The 17,473-nt window shown below is 40.4% G+C and overlaps 1 protein-coding gene across 1 annotated transcript; it reads right to left on the bottom strand.

The window, feature by feature from the left end:
* Window positions 1-4,389: 4,389 nt before the first annotated feature.
* Window positions 4,390-15,781, bottom strand: LOC145450506 (kynureninase-like). Its single transcript, XM_080329024.1, has 9 exons — window positions 13,603-15,781; window positions 13,473-13,546; window positions 13,290-13,415; window positions 13,046-13,231; window positions 11,482-11,637; window positions 8,152-8,323; window positions 7,906-8,092; window positions 5,794-5,929; window positions 4,390-5,720 (listed from the first exon to the last, which is right to left on the bottom strand). Exons 1-9 carry the CDS (start codon window positions 13,745-13,747, stop codon window positions 5,580-5,582), a joined length of 1,323 nt encoding a protein of 440 aa, XP_080185150.1. The 5' UTR covers window positions 13,748-15,781; the 3' UTR covers window positions 4,390-5,579.
* Between the last annotated feature and the right edge of the window lie 1,692 nt (window positions 15,782-17,473).

Here is a 17,473-nt window from a genome sequence, read left to right on the forward strand (position 1 = left end):
TAGCAAGTACTTTTTTGATATTACGAGTGTTGGGCACTAGACACTTCTAGTTGAATTGGATGCATCTAACAAACATATCACAATTTACCTTTGCAATAATCAAAGTCTTAGAGTGTATAACCTCGCGATATTTTACATTTAGCACGCACAATGGGGAGTTACTGAAATGATTAAGAATTGATCGCTAGCTTCGAACGGTACTCGATACTCAAAGTGATATTTTCACACTCTGTAAAGTGCATATGTTTCAATTCTCTGTCACAAATTCCGACAATAAATCGTTGGATTCTACACTTAGTCGTTTCAATTTCCCGTTGGGAATCGGGATAATAAAGCATTTTGCATCGGATTTTCAATGTATGAATACTGGAATTATTACATCTTTAGTGCTGTTTATCGCAAACGATAGATTTTAATAATTGTACTGATTGTTGAATGTAATAATACCGATATTGTCGTTTCATCTTTAGTCTTGGTTACTGGAAATATTTTCTGATTTTCTGTCAAATCACTGTGTCAATCCTTATGTTTACAGCATGATAACTTTCAATGTAACACCGGCGTTTGATCGTAGGAAATGAATTCTCAACTACGTTGGTCGGACTTTCAAATCTCGTATACTCAAAACACATGTTAATCTCAAGTCGCGCACCAAGTAGTAATTACTTCATCTTACAGTTGAATAAAAATATGGGATATGGATACAACTGAGTTGGTATGTTCGTGGGTTGTAGTGATTACTCGCATAGTCTTGTCTACTTTTCATACGGATACTTTTTGTTTTGGTTTGGTGAGTTACTACAAACGGATTGACTTACCAAGGTTTTTGTATTTCACTCTTTTGTGCATGGCAAGATGTTAAAATGTTGAGTTATCATAGTGATAGTATTTCTGAAACTCTATTTTACAAACGGAAACGGAGTCGTGAATAGAGTTGTCAGTTTCAAGGATTGTTTCAAAGTATAATCTTGAAATGTGACTGGATCAAAGTTGGTAGTCATGATTGTCAATCTATTTCAATTCAGATTATGTCAAAGTCCAAATATTTCATTTTGGATTATCTGGATTTAACTTTAGTACACCCCGCGAATAGATTCCGCCGCCGCGCTATAACATTTTTGATGATAAGGACTCGAGGATTTTCATGATAGAGTTGACGAGTGATAAGATGTGTGTTTTTGTTAAGAGTTTGATTTCAAGTTAATAAAGACAATAACTGTATAATACACATACTTGTGATTCTTGATTCTTGTAGAATTATAGTTGGTATTGATTCTATAAGTGTGAAAACAGCGGCGTGGAATGTGCGAATAATTCGATGTAGCTGAAAGTCGGCGTCAGTAATATTCGGGTTATGGTCGAATCAAAAGATCACGAAAAGATTTCTCAAAATAATTAGAATTGTACCGAATTAACACATTCAGATACGAATCAACTTGGTTTGTGTAGTAAGTTTCATTTCGAGTTGGCAAATTGATACATTGGTTGAATATTCTCATAATTCTTATCGCGCAACTAAAGTCAGCCACTGTTCGAAGTGTCAAAACATATAGCGACCACCAGAAAGTGTCAAATTGTTGGGTTTCGAATCACCGTCTGCGACGGTTCTGGGACAAACTAATTACCGAAATATTACCTTGTGAGCGATCGGTATGTCTTTACCACCAAGTCACTAAAATGGTTATGCCCGAGACATTATCTTGTTAGCGATCGCGGGATTTGCAATCTATTTTACACTTTTTGAAGTGTTAATTTACGAGTGTGGTTATTTGCTGGTTGCTTTTTGTGTCACTGCTGAATACTGAATACTCCTGAATGTAATAGTGCTGACTGGATTAGTGTAATAATCGATACGATAGTGCGCGGTTGGCCGTGAAACAATTCCGCACGCAGGTCATTCGAAATATAGGTCGCACGCACTGCTTAATCCTCTTGCAAGCCGCGTTTCCGTTTGTGCGGTTATTGTTGGTGACTATTCAACACCACGCGAGAGATGCCTGAAAGTACGAATCACCACCCCCACCATAAGAACACATGGCGACTCATCACAGATCCCGTAAGAATACATGACAGACACATTTATCGTCGTTAGCATGTCGCCGCACGTATACCAAAAAACATTAGCACGCCACCACGAGTTTTCACGGTACCATACCGCCGCAGCCTATACCCGAAAAGGTAACCATGCCACCCCCGCCATAAGACACAATGGCACCATGCCACCCCCGCCATAAGACATAAGGGTCACCATGCCACCCCCGGTTTCTCGGCACCATGCCACCCCGTCCATAAGCCCCAATGGCCGCTCACGACCGATCCTATATACTACTTGCGTCGGTAACGGAAAAGACCGAATTGCGTGTTTATGACACACAAATTCTTCGCATCATCATCTAATTCTAGCTGAAAATAAGCATCGGCAAGATCTATTTTCGTGAAAATACAACCACCCTGTAACTTGTGAAGAATTTCATCTAAGGAGGGCAGGGGATGTTGATCTATCTGAATTTGTTGATTCAATGCTTTGAAGTCACCACAAATGCGTACTGATCCATTTGATTTAGTGACGGCAACAATTGGTGCTGCCCAATCACTGTAATTGATTGGTTCGAGGATACCTTGATTGACTAATCTATCCAATTCGGTTTGAACAGCGATTTGCCTTGCGAAAGGCAAAGGGCGTGGCTTGTTGAATACGGGCTTGGCATTAGGTTTCAAGTGAATTGCAGTGAATTGTCACCTTCGTCTTGGTGCATCGTCCTAATACATTAGAGAAAACGGAGGGAAATTTGGACTGAAAAGATACCAATTTGTCGTTCGAATCAGAAATGTCGATAGTATTACATGATTGCGATTTGACCATCTGCGAGGAAATTGCATCCAAAGCAGACGTTCCCTTAGCGGTCATGGAGAAAGCATCGCTCCAATCGAGACCAAAAATGTTTTGCCCACGGTGTTCGTCGAGAACCACCAATTTTAAGCCAACTCGAACTTCAGAACCCACCTGCACGCTTACAGTGCAAATGCCTTTCACTTTCAGTGGCTTGTCGCCATACGCTACGAAAGAGCAATGGTATGCGGAGAGTTTCGGAGAGCCCAAATTTTGTACCCAGTCAATCCCACCATGGCGGAGGGTGCACCAGTGTCCCACTGTGTCGGCAACGGAATGCCGTTGATGCTGGAGTTGATCCAGAGCTGATTTCCCACGCGTCGATATAGTTGATCGATGTCGAAGGAGAGGAGCGGCACTGAGCAGAAATTGACGGATGTGACCTGTTGCGTGATACTAGGTTTGGTAGACATGCACACAGGTTTGATATGACCTTTACGACCACATTTCTGACATACTGAATGTCGATATTGACAGTCTTTTCTCTGGTGATCGATGAAACAGCGGCTGCAGGATTTCAGTCTTTCTGGGAAGTTGCCTTGGATGGATTTGGAAGGTTTTCTCCCCTTCTGATAACTTCCCGTCATTTTGTTGACGATGGAAGTGTCTTTTCCGCTACTCTCGCCCTGGATAACCCTATCAGTTTCCAGCGTTCTCACGTATGTTGCGGCTACTTTGAGAACGTCGTCGAGGGATGGATTGGTTTGTGTTAGACAATGCCGTCTCACATCCGCGTGCGGCGTTTCTTTAATGATGAGATCGCGCATTAGCTCATCAACGTAGCTCTGATCACAGCCATCTCTTGAGCATGTGAAGTTGCAATACTTGGAGATTCCGCGTAGAGTTGCGACCCAATCGGCGTACGATTGTCCCGGCTGCATTTTGAAATTGTAAAATTCGTACCTGGCTGCTTGCACATGAATTGAGTCCTTGAAGTGTGTAGACAACTTCTCAGTCAACGCGTCGAAGGATTGTGCACTGACATCAGCAGCACCAAACAAATCACGTAGGAGCGAGTACGTTTCAGGTCCGACCCATGAGTGTAGACACGCTCTTTTCTTCTCCATTTTGGAAATGCCGTAAATTGCAAGGTGATGGTTGAATCGTTGCAGATATTGGTCCCATTTCTCCTTCGATTTTACAAACGAATCAAACTTGGGAGCGGTAGCTTCAGATGTTGACGTACCGGGACTCAACCTCTGCGCTAGTTGCGATATGGCTTGCTCATGCTGCAGCTTTTGCTGCGCCAAATCTTCTTTGTGCTGGGCCATCTCTTCTCTGTGCCGAGCATTTTGCTGCTCCATATCTTCTTTACGCTGTGCATTTTGATTTGCCATTGTTTCATGTAAGCTCGCCATCATTGCCTGCTGCTTCTCGAGCAGCTTCAATATACCTGAATCCATGCTTTATCTTCGTCGCAGAAATAACTATGAATCCGACTTCTGACACCAATTGTTATGTTCTAGATCTTGTTTGAACAATAACTCAATGCGACGAGGTTGCAATAAGAAATCAGTATATTGTACAGCAGTATGACTTTAAGACAGGCGACACGATCCAGAGTTCAGGTAAACGGAAAGACCACGAGACAACAGAACACAGGGTATAAATACAACGCAAGGCACACGAGGAAATAATGATTGGCGCTAATTACTAGTCCTATACAAAATAGAGTGAAACGATACCAACGTAAATACACGAATATCCCAACGAACATCAATCCCATCATAGGTTTGTAGACATATATCTGTACTATCATTACACCAATATTGGAAGTAATATCTCAAGGGCCTTTTGACTTTTCTGGATTTTTAGGACGGCTGGTGTAAATTTTCATCGATTTTTGAGTTTGTGTATCGTTTGGGTTATGCCCAAGCCCATGGTTAAACATAAAGAGTTAAAGACCTTATTCGGAAAGGAAATTTCCTGCCCTTTCCAACAATATATGAATCATGGGGCTGGCATCCAGTGTTCGGAATTTATGACTGCAAACGAGATCACCTGTAAATTTCATTTCTAAAAAGAAGTGCTCCCTTAAGTTTTAAGATGCAAGATGCGTGCGAGTGTGGAGCAGTCCGACGACGTGTTATTACAACTGTATGGCTGTACAAAATCGAGTACACGGGTAATTAGTTTCCGAGTAGAGTAAGTATTTGAGTATCACTTATTATGGCGTCAAAATAAGAATAATTATCCAGAAAGTTGAAATGTGCATCGCTTTTCCGGCCACGGGTGAAATATTTCCAGTTACACGTTATCAAAAGTAGTTTTGTACTTCTTGATCATTTCTATTTCATAGCGTTCTGTGACAATGCCAGGATTTGATCACAAACTGACAGGTTTTTCCCACGAACATGCGTAGGCTGGTACAACATGTTTAGATACTGAGTTACGACGAACCAAGGATTCAAGGCACCCGCGGTGTAGAGCATGTATCGAAAGTTTGTTTTTCGATGATGAAATAACTGTTTCTGTAAAGTGGAAAGGGTAAATAATTTCGTAACACGAATAAGATCGTTACTCCCTCATACTAGACTCGTATAATTATAATTGATAGTCGACTAACATTCGAGAACCCAATGTCGAATCGTTATGCCGATTCTAATGGCGTAACGGTGAAATGGAAAATGAGAATCTGAAAGTGATACATTATGATGAATAACGATATTCTCAACATCGGAAATATCGATTACATTTCGTCACGTAATAGAATCCGACTGAAATTATAGACATCAATAAAACGACAGTAAAGTGGTGATAAGCAGATAACGAAGAAGTCTGGCTCGTGGAAGTCGCAAACGTATCCATTCCTCTTTAGCATATGGCGTACCTGTAAGGAAATTAGAAATCCCTGTCTCTATTTCGGTTACAATGAATAGCTCTCTTGATCACCGTTATTTTACCTTCTCCGGACAATCTGGGATTTTGAGAGGAACAATAGCTCCGCGACAATCAAGATCTGCAGGAGAAACTATTTCAATTTGCCTCTTCGTCCCCTGTTGACTTGGAATTCCAGATAGACAGAGGTGCCACAGATAGCTAAAGAAACAATATAGTGCGGAGGGATGAGTATTTAGAAAACTTAAGTTGGAACTTAACCGAAGATAAAAGTCGGTCCAATTATGAGATTCGGTATTGAAACAGTACATATTGGCTGACTTAAGGGTTGCATTTAAAACAAAATTTTTTAAAACAAGGCCCTTATTTAAAACATGTTTTTTTAAAGCCATGACGCCAGGAATATTCATTTGCGACGTCATAGTGGATTGACATTGACAATTGAAAATATAGGGTAAATATGGCTCCTTTGATGAAATATCTGTACTATTGCTGTTGAATTGACTATTTTGAGGGTTCCAACCATCCCATATCGATATGCATCGGCTGTATCGGGAGATAATTGTCCGTGGGCTGATACAATATATTTTTTGGAAAGTATCTACACAATTATAGCATAATTTCACAATTCTTTTTAAAAGGCCTCTGTTTAAAACACTGTTTAAAACATGTTTTAAACAAAGTGTTCGAAAACACCGTTTGTTTTAAATGCAACCCTATCTGGCCTTGATTGGGTTAATATATTTCAAATTGTGTTTCTTTTTCAATAAATTCAATTCAAGGTCATGTTGGGCGTATATAAAACAGAGGCAATGTATTAAAAATAAATCAAATGTCTGCTGTGGTGATTCGGCTCTCATCCATATCCGGTAACTTTAGTTACCTTTAGTTACCGGTCCCACACAAGCACTTTACGGCAAGTTGATCAGTGTTGAGATGAGTCGAATCATCATAACTCGAATCACGCTTTTTGAATGACTTGACTCGATCTCTGCCTATGAGAAATGTGGAATGGCTTGCTACTTGTTACTTTCAAGTCATTAATTATTCTACTGCACAAAGGAGGCTGAACCTCTCCGTTGCACCAGAAATGAACACGTCATACCATCAATACATCATACCACGCCATACCATTTTTACTTATAGAATTCCTTTTATATTTACGTTTCGACGTAGTTAACTTTGCCAGCAGCGACAATGTGACATCACAGACAAAACAGCTTGGCACGTCTTTGTCTGTCTTCATAATGACTATGACTTTGACCGTAGTTATGATAAGATAAGCAACTATAGCATGACCAAATAATTCAGTAAGTATCGTTTGTACGGAACTATATCTGATGCTTCGCGCATTCGAACATATGTATTTACGGAATTGCTAGAGTTACTCAGATTGGCAAGCACCGATAACGGGCGAGAACGGTGTACTTATCGAGCTGTTTCGGACTACGATCGTTGAATTCTAATCCATATACCTCCAATATGAAGTATTCAGTTGAACGGTTGCTGCTTGAAAACATGTGTTTTACTTAGAACTGAAGTTGGTCGTTTCTACGCCATTTCGAAGAACATTGCGGGTATCAATTTGTGTTATACGGTTAAACATTATTCTCCTCTACACTGTGTTGAATGCGTTCGGCACTGCCTCATGCCTTCGTGCATTTTGGTTGATTAAAAACGCTTACGTTGAATTTTACTCCCATTGTATTTAGAATGGTGTATGTTCGCGTGAGGGGCTGTCTCAGCGACTGGGATAAATCACCCGTGACTCTATCGTCTAGGTTACTATAGGTTAGAAATGGCAAGGAATGAAAATTGACATGTTTAACGAGGTCTAGTCTACATGTAAATTGTATATTCTTATTATACATATGTATCCGCACATTAAACCAAAAGAAACAAATTGAACATATTTGGTGACTTTAAATTGACTCAAAACCGGAAAACTTGAGTTATTTCACTTGACTCGCGCAAGTCACATTGAAAATCTGTGAGACTGGATTCGTGACTTGACTTGAGAAAATTTGAAATAACTTGAATCAACTAAAGTCAAAACTTACGGTGACCTGAAGGTAGTGTCTTGATTCCAGAAGGAGAGGGGGTAATATATGTACCACGTCGACTGATTATTATCACCAGTGACACATCTAAATATGATTTACAGGGAAGAATGTAACCTGGTTAAGAGGATTGATTTGCCCCGAATTGACTTCAACGAGATATCATTGTATACATCCAGCGAAGCCTTCAGTTGCGCGACTTTGATCGGTGAAAGGTTGGAAAGTTTGTAACTATTGATTCCGCCGGAACCATCCCATTGGTTAGTCATAGCAAATCGGGAATCATATTTGTGTCCCCACCAACCTGCAACAGGACGCCACAATAGTATGTTACTGCTGGCAATGTATATGCAATTATCAAACCTCTGAACTGATGTAGGTCCGCGTTGAAATGATTAGAATGAAGAAATGCACATCCTACGGAGTTCATTCCCGCTCCCAAGAACTTTCCGCAATCCCACCACGCATAGTCGACCATCCACTCATGTAGGTTTAATTCCATCACACCCAGTGCTAGACTCAAATCAAATCCAACCTAGGATTTATGATGCGGAAATCGGCATTGTCAACTGGTTTACACGGTTTTCATGCTGGTGCACCCTCCCAAGTTTCATTTTACAAAGTATATATATAATTTGAAAAACGTAATATACATTAGGGAAGACGCGAACGTACAGTTCATGTTCCCGTTCTCATGCGAACATCGAGAAATCAGGAGTCCACATTTGCAAACAAATGGTATAGGTTCTAGCCCAGGGCCGGCCAACCCATGACCCGTGGGCCACATATGGCCCCGAGAAAGTTTTGAGTGGCCCGCGAGGTAATTTTCTAAATTAGTAATATTATCAAAAATGGATTGCACAGATTGTGAACTTGCAGGGCCAACCAAAAATTTGGTTAGTCTGGCCGCAACACTTGAGATGTGATGACTAAAATATCGGTTCCGACGCATTGACAGATCCATGAGGACCATGAGCCAGTCACATTTTGGTAGATCTTCGTACACTACAATAAAGCAGAATAATTTGCGATAGACTTATCAAAAGTAAAATTTTCTACACGCTTCGCGCAACATGTTGTCACTCGATTTTTTGCTTTTAATATTGTTACCCCTTTGTGAAAATGAAAGAACGCTTAATGTATCAGATTGAGTCTAACTATAATCGCGATTACGAGACAAAGTGTCGTTCAACATATGCGGCCTTGCTTTTGCGCTCGCAGAAAGACCGTCGACTATGAAACCTAGGCACAAAATGATTGACGCATGTTGGTCGAAGCTTTCGATATCGGTATGTCCATTGTCCAGACGCTGAATAGTCCAGTCCTTGCAAACTGACCCTAGTGATATACAGCAGTCCCGCAATATAGTCAAGTGTAAATATTATTGACCCATGAACTTCGAAAAATTTTCGCGCTTGGCGCGGCTAGTGGCCCGCGCAATAGTTCGTCAATCGAATGTGGCCCTTTGGCTGAAAAGGTTGGCCACCCCTGTCTAGCCGGTGGAATGAAAGAAACTTCCGGTAATCTCAAAATCGTTGATCAAAATTTATCGAATTCACTCTCTGTGTCACGCTGGCAGTAAGAAAGGAAATAATTCAACACGAAACTGAATGAACCTTGCTCGTCGAAAATAGAACTGTTTCCCGAGACTTCTGCTTAAGACAGTGGTTCCCAACCGGGGAGGAATTCCCCCCTTTGGGGGAATTTTGCAATTTTTAGGGAGGAATTCCACTTAAGAATTGTAACGGATTTCCAAAAATGTTCATGTCCGAACTGTCATGTTGGCAGCCAGTTATATCAGAGCGTATGCTCCTTTATAGCTGTTTTTTTGCCGAAAGTATGTTCAAATGCTATTTGAAATCTCTTTCTCCCATACAAGTTCGCCCTTGTTTTTTTGAACTAGTTCAGATGTGCTGCAGTTCGCAAGACAATTTTGTAGGCCTGCGACGGCTTCTCAATCAAGTATATTCTAAGCGAGCAAATGTCGTGCCGAATCTATCACAACAAGGCCTCTAACGAAAGTATTTATCTTATATTTTCATGTCAACATTTTCATAAAGTGACAAAATATTCCAGCGTCATCGATTCAAGTCAAAGAGATCGCTAGCCTTGCTTCATTTTTAGTGAACAGCTACTCGATCGAAAAAATGCATGTTAAACTTGCTGCAATGTTGTTAAAACCGAATGAGTGTCCTAAATTTCAATGAGCTCAAGCAGGAAATCTGATCACGTGTATGTTTTATATCAGGGTATATATCAGGGCTGTAACCAAGTCACGAGGCTCCGAGTCACAAGCAATGTTCCCTCTAAGCTGCGCACGTGTACAAATGCGCAGTGCTGAGACGGTTTCTGCGCACAGAAATTCCAAGTTGCGCACAAAAAATTGAAATGATGACCTTTTTTTAGTCGTTACGCACTGTTGTCCAAGGGTCTGAGTTGGTGAGTGTGCGCAGAATTGTCAAGAATTAGAGGTAACATTGGTCACAAGTCAATTTCACTTTCATAGTTTTGACTCGAGTCAAGTCGGGTCATTTTCAATTCACCATTGAGTCAAGTCCGACGGCCCAAGTCACCGAGCATAGGGTCGAGTCCGAGTTATGGTATCATGACTCGAGTCCGAGTCCAATTCCTTGTGTTGACTGCTCAGTTTTCAGTTAAAGTCTTGTTAAACTCACTTTTTATAACTCTATTTGGTGATATTGAATGATTTTCATTTATAATATACCAATTTTCCTCACTTTGAGCAGTTTATTGTCGCATTCTCAAGTACCAGGACCAATAGACGAAATTCCAATGGGAAGGCCACTTTACTGTTCTTCGAAATTACAATGAAATGTCGGTCTTGGCCGTCTTATAGTCACGAGTCATATGGCTTGGTTCGAGTCATGTACAATGACTCCAAGTCGAGTCAATACACAGATTGTCTCTAGTCGAGTCGAATCGTTTCCCTATTTTGAGAAAATGACTCGAGTCAAGTCGAGTCATCAGAAAATGCTGACTCGAGTCCGACTCGAGTGTGGTCAATCCTGCTATATATGAAAATACCAATATTATTCGCCGAATGCATACGCACACTTGAGAAAAAAATCGCGAGACCAGCAAATTTATGCATACTGATTTTTCACAGCATATATTAGCGATTGGTGCATGATAAGCCCAAAACACAAATGGAAGTGTGGGGGTCTGTTGAGTCAAGCCTTCCAGAATTTGTTTGATTGGGACCAAGACCATTGTTTTTGGAGGTCTACAAAGTGTTGTTACAGCACTGCTAGAAACAAACACTCTGTACCCCCCGTCTTATTCTTCGGTCAACCGGTGATTGCGCGGTAAAAAATGACCTTTTTTAATCATCGGGCAGATTTCTCCTAAGGGGGGAATTTTGGCTCAAATTTCGGCCAAGGGAGGCACGAGATGAAAAAGGTTGGGAACCACTGGCTTAAGATATCACGCACTTCAATTTGTGAAAAATATAAAGACTGACTTTCTTCAACGCCGCGTGCTTGGCCATGGTGTCCCGTGACGAATGATGTTTTGTTATAGTCAAATCGCATTCAGCAGGACAGGTAACACGATACGTATGGTTTTCATATTATATGGCCATTTAAAGTTACATAGCCTAATCATTGCGCGGGTTCTACTGGAGCTGAATTCTCCACAGCTACAAATTATTATTACTATATTGTCAATTCTTACCGTGCATCTGAATTCTCTAGCAGTCGCTGCAATTCTTTTCATATCATACAAATAACCGGTTTCTGGATGAACCGCTGGAAGTATCACTGTACATAGAGTATTTCCATGATTTTGAATGATTCCCACGATGTCTTCGGTGCTCACGTAGCTATTAGCCTTTACAAATACCGGTAGAAGCGACAGTGATGGCCATAACTTACTATTGAACTTATTTTTATACGGAAACATACTTTGAATGGACACATTTCTAAGCAGGGATACTTGCTTTGTTAATGTGACCCTCATCACACTTTCGTAAAAGTATACAGAATGCCATATAATGTTATTGTACCCTTTTTCGGTGTTTCGCAACAATTTGAGGTAGTCTAAATTGGCCGAACACTCAACCGCCAGATATATTTTTCACGTCTGCGTAACGATTTCAGTTTCAAGTTGGTGGTGAAACTATAAGCGTGATGCACTAATTATTTGATCAATTAAATTTTCAATAATGTCTCCTGGATGCGTAAAAAACTGCAGTGGAAGGAGGTGATTCCAAATGGGATAGAAAATCCAGGATTGTGATCAAGTCACAAGGCTCCGAGTCACAAGTCAATCTCACTTTTATAGTTTTGACTCTAGTCAAGTTGAGTCATTTTCAATTCACGGCCGAGTCAAGTCCGAGTCCAAGTCAGCGAGCAGAGGGTCGAGTTCGAGTGATGGTATTATGACTAGAGTCAGAGTTCAAGTGATTGTCTTGATTGTTCAGTTTCCAGTTAAAGTCTTGTTAAACCCACTTTTTATGAATCTGTATAGTGATATCGAATGGTTCGCATTTTATAATATAATAATTTTCCTCACTTTTAGCAGTTTCTGTTCAGATTTTCAAGTACCTGTACCAATATACGAAATCCCAATAGTGTGCTGGTTACTTTACGTTCCTTCGAAATTACAATGGAATGTCGTTCTTGGTCGTCTGAGCGTCGAGTCACGAGACTTTCATGCGAAATGACTCGAGTCCAAGTCGAGCCAATACACAGATTGAGTCGAGCCAAGTCGAGTCATTTCCGTAGTTTGAGAAAATGGACTCGAGTCAAGTCGAGTCATCAGAAAATCGTATATTATAAATGCGAACCATAAAGAGTTATAAAATGCGGGTTTAACTGTACTTAAACTGGAAACTGAGCTGTTAACACAATGACATGGACTCGGACTCGAACCTCGGCTCGCTGAATTGGACTCGGATTTGAGTCGGTGGTGAATTGAAAATGACTCGACTTGACTAGAGTCAAAACTATATAAGTGAGATTGACTTGTGACTCGGAGCCTTTTGACTTGGCTACGACCCTGGTACAACCTTCTTCGAAAGCACATACTGCTTATATAGGGATGTATATCAACCTGTTTCACCGGAATAAACAGAGTATGGGCGTTACCAAGGAAACTTACGTGATGGAAGAAGGATAATGATATTCGTATTAGCATCTTCGAAATTTTCAACACTACCGGTAGCACTGGAAGGGATTTGCTAATCTTAGATTTAGTGTCTCTTAGTGACATAATTGATGTAAACCGCAATCCTTACCTCTTTCTCTTTTGCCACCAATAAACAATTTTTCTCCGCCAAATCGTGCTTTTTGATGTGAGATCGGGCAATGTTTTCTAGGCCAGCTTTCTCCACAATTAGGATTTTATTGTTCGCGCCAACCGGACGATAAAACGAAACCAGCAACAAATGCAAATTTGTGACTTCCTCGTTCATCAATGCAACCTAACAACAAACGAGCGCGTTATCCTGGGACCTATCAAACCGAGTTGTATTGAAGCACTTCGTTTTGGTACGCAGCTCCGACAAGTTGTCCTGTTTGATCCACGATTGACTCTTCACACGTTGCCGCCGGAAACGGGTCGGTGAAATGGCATTCTATGGCGTTGTAACGCCAGTTATCCATCACCTTTACAAACATTCATAACTGATTTATTCGTAAAAGCGGAGCTAATGTAAGACTTACAGATTTTAACTGATTCTTGACACCTTTAGGGGGCAATCCGTTTCTATTAGCCGCCAGGTGAACTATTTCCGAACCTAAACTAGAAGCTGTTTTAATTCTCCGTATAATTACCTATGAGCGGATTCGGTACCGTCTTCGCGGGTTGGGATTCTGAATCTATCTCGAAATGTCCCCAGTTCGTCATTTGCATCCAAATATTGAGCGAATTCTTGAGTGGTTGAGCTACATCCCGCTTCCAATGCCAAACGAACAATCGCGCCGTTATCTGGCTTCATGCTATCGTATTTTTTATCAACGAAAAGCTAGATTCGACAGGAAAGTTTGTGAAAACATTGCTTCTAATATGGTATAATTTTAGTTTTGCGATGACTTATTGATCAAGGACTGCTTTATATACTAAAACTAACATTGGACTGCTGAAACATTCATTCGCTCTCAACGTATGGATTAGATCAGTGTTCGGCAACTTAGAAGCGACCCTATTCAAAGTAAAACAAAACCAGCATTTACATGCGATCTCATTTTATTTTCCGTTACGGAAAAAATATTTCAAGGAATACTGACACTAAATGATAAGAGTTAAGTAAGGCGTATGCACAATTTCAGGGAAATATGGCTACGCGAAATTATTACAAAATGATTATTTTTAACAAGTTTCAATATATACATGAATATGAATTCAGGAACTGTAGGTATACGAGTACATGTACAAATTACTACAAAATGATTGTTTGAATATGTCTCAATTAATCCATGAACTGAGTTTAACGAGCGCACAAGAGTCAATCTGCATCAACGTTTAGTTTGCCACGGCTTGACTTTGCATAAGTTTAACCACATGTCATGTTCTACTTCCAATCGATTACAATGTGTCGATTTTAATGAACTCTTTGTGCTGATTCCGACTTCACATGCACGGGTATGTGGTTGGAAACGAAACTAGTCTCTGAATCAGAAGGTGTAATGAGTAGAACGATTTTTTTACCTAAAAAAGGGATCGAAGATTTTGACCTTAAAAAACTTAATCTTGACCAAATTTTGACCTCATGTATGTAAATTAGGTGTTTAATAAATAATGTCAGAATTGTACAACTTATCTTCATTCCTGGTTGGAACTGTCTGTCCTCACGAAGTAGTTTGGCCTGAAAAAACTCTTCTTTTGGCTTGAAAACTGACAAATTTTTGCATAAAAACAATTTATTTTTAACAAAATCTGGACCTATGAATAATTCTAGTAGTTATATCACGCATTATGGTAGAAATAATTAAAATTTGTTGTAGTACAACAGCGAAAGATTCTTTCCAACATTTTCGGGTAGGAAGTGTATGTCCTTACTAATTTAGCTTGTCAAGAATGGAGAAAAGACGTTCAACAGCAGCAGTTGTTGGCTGGCAACACTGAAGCTGTGCGTGCCCGTACACTGCTGCTGACACACCGTTTTGCTTCATTCTGACAATGGTGTGTAGGCTACCCGCTACATCACAATTTTTCATCATGCGTTTCTTGATATAAGAAACAATGCCCACGCGGCCTTGCTTCAGTTAGGATATTGCGGTACGTTGAGCATAAGACTATGTCCGTCTATTTGTTTCCTTTAACCGTTTATGATTCACAATGAGCAGACAATGGGCCTTCTACTACGATATGCCTATAAATTAGGCTACAAGATGTCAAATGTCAAATGATAAGTTCACCGACAGTGCAAACATCTACGATACAAACGAAATGCAGGTTGCAAGAATTTTTCTGACCTTGTAAACAATTTTGTTACTCATTTGATGTTCCAACATACCACTGTTCTGCCTGCTTACGTTTTTTATATATTCATTTATGACGCGGGACTCAAATTGAACAATGCTCCAGTACTCCATCAATGCAGCTGACTGGATGATCCGCGGGAATCCCTAAGGATCGTATCGCTGCAGTATGTATTTTACATTTATTGCAATTTTGTTCAATAAAACTGTCTTTCTGGTACAATTTTGACAACATTCCGACTTATTTTGACATGTCAAAAAATCGCTCCAGTAATGAATGAGTAATGGCGGCTAATGGAAGAGTGAATCAACACTACAGTCAACACGGACGTATCACGCATCGCACACGCTCGTATCTACATTCTACTCTACACTGGTCAGCACGATTGTAAATGAATATTTAGCTATGTCCTAAAATCTTCATTACATTTACTCCGTTTGCCAACAATAGTAAACGCACAATTTGGGTGAGCCTACGCAAGCATATGCAAATGGTACAAACTCGATATCTGTACTGTACACTGTGTACTCTGCACTGTACAGCCAACGAACAATAATGCATCAACTATGACAGCTATGCCAATATGATGCTTGCTGCTTAGTTGTGCTGCCAATTGAACGATCAATAGTTGCAACAATACACCATTGACCCGGTTTTACTAAGAATGTACGGTCACTCCATCCACAATGAGTATTGATATCATAAAAAGACTATGCTCTTCAAACGAGTGCCACTACCAGGTGTGTTGCATAATTTTGAAATATAATGCACTATAGTCCTGAAAGAATCAGCGTGGATTGATTGCAAGCATTTCGACGAAGTATCAGATGGTTCATGGTCTCAGTCAGAGCACAATCGGATGCTGGATTGAAGTTGATTTGAGTTTCAGTGAATTCCCATCAACTTAATTCTCGATGACATAACCATGTGGAATTCAAAAATCCCAACCATCGATAGCGAAATAACTCAATGGACTGAACTGGACTATATCTTCTTTTTTTTCAGGTTACATTGATAAGTGTCAAATGTATGTCAGTATTAGTACGGGGACATATATGGATGCCCCACATACGGTAATGTGTTTCAATGTAGCGTCACAGAGATGGCCAGATTCCCAATTTGCGGAATCCGAATCAATCCGGATACGGTAGGGGTAGGCAACACGAAGTTCGAAATCCGAAAAAATCCGGGCGGTCAATTTCCAATTCAGAATCCGAAATAATCTTGATAAAACCAAGCCAATTTGTCGTATTTCAGTGGGAAATCCTGCTAAAATCCGACATTCAAGCAAATTCAATATCCGGATCCATTAAAAATCGATGAAATCCTGCCCCAACTCCGGTACTGAACAGGATCGAGGCCAGCTCTCTGTAGCGAGATGATTGTTAGCCACGCTAAAACGTAACAATGGGTTGGTTATTGATGGGCGTATAGTCCGAATTTCAGATTTCAGAATTCTCTTATCAACAGTCATAACCTTTCATGCCATCAAACTATCCGTTGAGATTGCCAGCATTCTGGTTGCCTTTAGCGATATGACGATAAGGGGTCCGTGAAATTTTGGAGTTTCATGAAGGGGGGCGTGTCTAAAAAAGTTTGAGAGCCACTGATCTAGACTTCTATATAGTTCAGAAATGATTGTTTGTTTGTTACCGCATTATGTTATAGTGTAGCGATATTTGGTGTATCACTTAAACTTGGTGCTTTTTATGTAAGGCTACGGCCATCAACAATAAACGGTTACCATGGAGCAGGGGTGTCAAGCTCAAATTGCGTCGCGGGCCGGATTCAAGCCTTCAAATCGCACGCGGGCCGGACGAGTCTACTGATTCCAAAATGTTACCTCATGCTCTTACTTGTCACTTGAATACATAGAAAGCATATATAGATAATCTACGGATCATAGGGTTTGTTACTAGTGGTACTAGGGGTAACATGTATGGACAGGACATGGAAGTATTTCGTGCAAAAAATCTCACGATTTGTTACAAATGTATAGGAATTTTTCAATATACTCAAAATTGCTACGCGGGCTTGGTGAAATCGTCTGGATGGCCGGATGTTTGACACCCCTGCCCTGGAGGGATGCATATTGCCGAGTGATTGATGCGTATCCTACCCACACCAACGCCAATACTCGACAATTAGTACTGGGACATATATTGGAGCACTTAAATACGGAAATACGTTTCAATGGAGCGAGATGATTACACGGTATAACATACGCTTATATCTATTAAAA

The sequence above is a fragment of the Botryllus schlosseri genome, chromosome 11 (genome assembly GCF_051294905.1).
Source record: "Botryllus schlosseri isolate E-star chromosome 11, Bs_hap1, whole genome shotgun sequence".
Lineage (NCBI taxonomy): Eukaryota > Metazoa > Chordata > Ascidiacea > Stolidobranchia > Styelidae > Botryllus > Botryllus schlosseri.

Coding starts and splice junctions, on each gene's coding strand:
- LOC145450506 (XM_080329024.1), bottom strand. CDS start 13,747: ATGAAGCCAGATAACGGCGCGATTGTTCGTTTGGCATTGGAAGCGGGA. Junction 11,638..13,045: donor TGGTGGCAAAAGAGAAAGAG/GTAAGGATTGCG, acceptor GTATTTGTAAAG/GCTAATAGCTACGTGAGCAC. Junction 8,093..8,151: donor GGACCTACATCAGTTCAGAG/GTTTGATAATTG, acceptor GTCCTGTTGCAG/GTTGGTGGGGACACAAATAT.